Source organism: Myotis davidii, unplaced genomic scaffold (genome assembly GCF_000327345.1).
Source record: "Myotis davidii unplaced genomic scaffold, ASM32734v1 scaffold332, whole genome shotgun sequence".
Taxonomy (NCBI): domain Eukaryota; kingdom Metazoa; phylum Chordata; class Mammalia; order Chiroptera; family Vespertilionidae; genus Myotis; species Myotis davidii.
In genome coordinates this window covers 4,965,632-4,970,193 of record NW_006285779.1, presented here as the reverse complement: position 1 = coordinate 4,970,193, position 4,562 = coordinate 4,965,632, and the positions used below count along the sequence as shown (strand labels likewise).

The 4,562-nt window shown below is 40.7% G+C and overlaps 1 protein-coding gene across 1 annotated transcript in view; it reads left to right on the top strand.

Moving 5' to 3' along the window:
• The first annotated feature begins 145 nt into the window (after positions 1-145).
• The window catches only part of ENTPD7 (ectonucleoside triphosphate diphosphohydrolase 7), a 32,803-nt gene continuing 28,386 nt past the window's right edge, over positions 146-4,562 (top strand). Inside the window, exons 1-2 of the mRNA XM_006756567.2 lie at positions 146-379; positions 1,472-1,654. Coding sequence (XP_006756630.1) covers positions 372-379; positions 1,472-1,654 — 191 coding nt within the window. The 5' untranslated portion in view covers positions 146-371. The remainder of the gene's footprint in view (positions 380-1,471; positions 1,655-4,562) is intronic.

Here is a 4,562-nt window from a genome sequence, read left to right as displayed (position 1 = left end):
GTGAGTGCTGGAGGGCGGCGGGGCGGAGAGGGACGGGAAGCGAAGCGGGAACCCCCACCCCGCCACCCGGGGGCTGCCGGTTCCTCCAGGACACCGCTGGCCCTCGAGCACGCCCCGCTCCCAGGGAGCCGGGGAGGGTCCGCCGGGCCCCAGAACCCGAGCGGACGTGTCTGGAATGGGAGCTCGGGGAGTGGGTGGGCGCCTGGCCTCCTCCTGGAGGTCTGGTCTCGTGGGCACTGCTGGAGGTAAGCCTGAAACCCATCCAACTTTCCCCAGGCTGCAGGCTTAGGAGATGCCTGGGACAAGGAGACCGCCTTCTCAGGGCAAAAGGAAAAGGAGGTGACAGGCGTTGGGACCACTGAGGGGAACCCATGGCGAGGTAAGGCTGCTCACTTCCTTCTCAGCTGGGCTCGGCGCGGGGTGGCCGGCAGGTTGAGGGGTCCTGGGAGGTGGTTAACAGTGAAGCTCGTCCTGGGTCTGCATCTGGACTTTGCATCGGGACACATGGTTGCAAAGATCAAAGTTTCATTCTTTTGAAGGCAGATACAATAGTTTCCAGCCCCTAACCCTCGGCCCAGGTCAGTGCTTGCTCAGCTCAGAAAGGGTTAGACTGTAATATTCTTTCAGATTTCCATTTGAGTGAGACTAGGTTAAAGATTTTTATTTTGTAATGAACCTTGAAAACAAACTGAGGTCCTTTTGAATCAATATAGAAAAGGAACTGCACAGTTGAATACACTTGTCCAACCATTGTAATAATACTCTGAAGCGTTCAGAAAAGATTAATGTGGATCTGTGGATATGGGACAGTTGTCAAACAGAGTAAGCGGGGAAAGATGCAAAACAGTATATAAGGTGTAAAACAAAACAAAATGGAGATGCATACACACACACACGGATGTGTTACCATATATAATATATATCTGTGCTTGTGTATACATATAATATCCCTGGAAAAATACATAGAAACTGGGTAGTAATGGTTGCCTCTGAGAGGGAAATGGTTGGAGTAGGGCAAAAGACTCACTATTCTTTTAAATTGTTTGATTTTTTTTTTTTACTGTGTGCATGTATTACCTATTAAAATATTTTTTAAATCAGTGGAATACATTTCCTGACTACCCAATTTTTTGACAGCATTCTTGGTGGGAATGTCATAGTGCTCTGATTCTTCAACGTTATGAAGTTGCTCAGGGAGACGTTTGATCTTTTCAATAAAATAAGATTAATTCTTTGAATTGCACCCCACAGTGCAGACTTGGGAAAAGATCAGCTACAGCTTTTCTGATTATATGGTAGAAGCACCATGAACCATATAGGTCCTTTTTTAAAATTTGAGACTCGAAGAACATTTAAGTTTCTGGTGGCATGAATTTTTGCATGTATTAGGAAGTGCTTTCATCCAGTTTAAAAACTATATTTTAGTACTCAATTGTAGAGACTTTTCTTACTCATGCTTATCTCATTTCAGGATCAGTTTTTCCTACCTCTGCCCAGCCTCCTGGTACTTTACTGTGCCCACAGTGAGCCCGTTTCCCCGTCAGCGGGTGGCATTCCTCGGACTCTTCTTCATATCCTGTCTCCTTCTACTTATGTTAATCATGGACTTTCGACATTCGGGTGCTTCATTACCACGAGATAGGCAATATGAAAGGTGAGTCAGCTTTAGCTCACTTTCCTCAGCTTTGCATTGAAGTCATCAATATTTTGATAAGCTGTTTGACACATTACTACCTTTGACCTGTTAACGTAAAAGAAAACATTGAAACCTGTAAAGAATTTTTGTGAGTTTATTTGAGCCAAACTGTCGACATATGCCGGGAAGCAAAACCTCAAGGAATTGAGATAATGCTCCGGAGAATGGCGGGGTTACATTTGTATTTATACATTTGCAATCAAAGGAGGGACCTAGGTGGGTTACATGAAATTCATTGGTGATAGATTAAGGAGGAGGGATAAAGCAAAGCAGGGAAACCCCTGGGATTGGATAAAAAGTAAAATGATGGACACACACTTAAGTGGGTGCAGGATTAATTAACATGATAATGAAGGAATTTGTGGTATCTGTCCTGGTGCCCAACACATTTGGTTGTGCCCCAGGGGCTCCAGAAAAAGGGAAGTTAGAAGTTACCCAGACATTTCAAGGGTATGTTATCATAGATGCAAAAAGACAGATAGGCTCAGTTAAGGTAAAGGTTGACCTTGTCAGTGAAGATACTGGCCTAGGATGTAACTGCCCACCATAACTGCTTTTAATTAAAGCTTAATTTCAGACCATCCTTTGTGGTTACTTTAGGTCTCTGAGTTTGCAAGACTGCCATACAGGCCTCCCCTGAGCTTATCAGGTCAGCATATGGCCCCTTTTGGGGAACACTGTACTTTTGTTAGTAAAATTGCATGAGACTAATTGCATAACAATCTTGACAATTTTCAGTTTTGTTTTTTTTAGGTTCTCTTCTTTTATTGTCCTATGACAATTTTCAGTTTTGATTCAGGAATGATGATGCTGTGTTTCAACCTTGAAAGGCATCTTTCCTATTTTCCTGTTTTTGTGGGCTAACTTATTAGTGCATAAATGCTTACGATTGTTATGTACTCTTGATGAATTGACCCTTTTTATTATTATTGAATGATTCTCTTTATCCTTCATTATATTCTTTGCTATGATATCTACGGGTCTGGTATTAATATACTTAAGCTTTCTTTTGATTAGTGTTAGCGTGACAGGTGCTTTTCCATCCTTTTGGTTTTAGCCTTTTTCAGTATTTATATTTCAAGTGGGCTTCTTGTAGCAGCATTTAGCTGAGTCTTGCTTTTTATCCTGACAGTGTCTGCTTTTTATTTGGAGTGTTTAAGCCATTTATATTTAATGTGATTATCAATTATGTTTAAGTTTGAATCTATCTTGCTATTTCTTTTCTGCTTGTCATATCTGTTTTATGTTTGTTTTCCCTCTTTTTCTCCCTCTCTTCTTTTGACTTGAATATGTATTATTCCATTTTGTCTCTCTTTTTAAAATTTATTTATTTATTTAAAAAAAAATATTTTATTGATTTTTTACAGAGAGGAAGGGAGAGGGATAGAGAGTTAGAAACATTGATGAGAGAGAAACATCGATCAGCTACCTCTTGCACACCTCCTGCTGGGGATGTGCCCACAACCAAGGTACACGCCCTTGACCGGAATCGAACCTGGGACCCTTGAGTCCGCAGGCTGACACTCTATCCACTGAGCCAAACCAGCCAGGGCTAAAATTTATTTTTATTGTTGACAGTATTACAGATGTCCCTCATTTTCCCTCCTACGCCCTTTCTACCCACCCCTGCCCCACTCCAGACCTTCACCACACTATTGTCTGTGTCCATGGGCTCTGCATATAATGTTTTGTCTCAGGTTGGCTTATTAGGTATAACTCTGTTTTTACTTTCTTAGTGATTACTTTAGGACTTAATCTTTATAGTATACATTTTTAACTTATCATGGTCTACCTTCAAGTAATATACCACTTTACACATATTGTAAGAATCTGCCCTTTTGGCCTTGCCCTTTGTGCTATTGTTGCCATATGTTTTACTTTATATAAGTACCACCATATATTGTTTTTATTTTTATTTTAAATATTCAAGGTGACTCTAATGTGCAGCTGGAGTTGAGAACCATTGTTCTAAGGTAGTGATTTTCAACTGGTGTGCTGCAATAATTTTCTTTTTTTAATCCTTATCTGTGGATATGTTTTCATTGATTTTTAAAGAGAGGAAGAGAGAGAGAGAGAAAGAGAAACATTGATCAATTATCTCCCTTACATACTCCAACTGGGATGGTACCTGCAACCTAGGTATGTGCCCTGACTGGGAATCAAACTCTTCAGTGCCTGGGACAGTGCTCCAACCAACTGAGCCACACCTACTCGGTCGGGCACTGTAAGAATTTTTAAGGGCACTGGTTTCTTTTCCCTTAGATTGTTAAAATGAAAAAAAATGATAATAGCCAACACAACAATAACTGTCTAGTGCAGCGGTTCTCAACCTGTGGGTTGAGACCCCTTTGGGGGTCGAACGACCCTTTCACAGGGGTCGCCTAAGACCATAGGAAAACACATATATAATTACATATTTTTTGTGATTAATCACTATGCTTACTTATGTTCAATTTGTAACAATGAAAATACATCTTGCATATCAGATATTTACATTACGATTCATAACAGTAGCAAAATTACAGTTATGATGTAGCAACGAAAATAATTTTATGATTGGGGGTCACCACAACATGAGGAACTGTATTAAAGGGTTGCGGCATTAGGAAGGTTGAGAACCACTGGTCTAATGTGAATGAATCAAAATTATATTTATTTTTTGTCACATTGGCAAAAAATATAATATATGAACCAGGTGGTTACGGTTTGATTCCCAGGCAGGGCACATGCCTGTGTTGTGGCTCAATCCCCAATAGGGGGCATTCTCATCATTGATGTGTCTATGTCTCTCTCCCCCTTCCCTTCTTCTTTGAAATAAATAAAAAAATTTAAAAAAATCTTTAAAATTTTCCTTCCAGACTTCCTT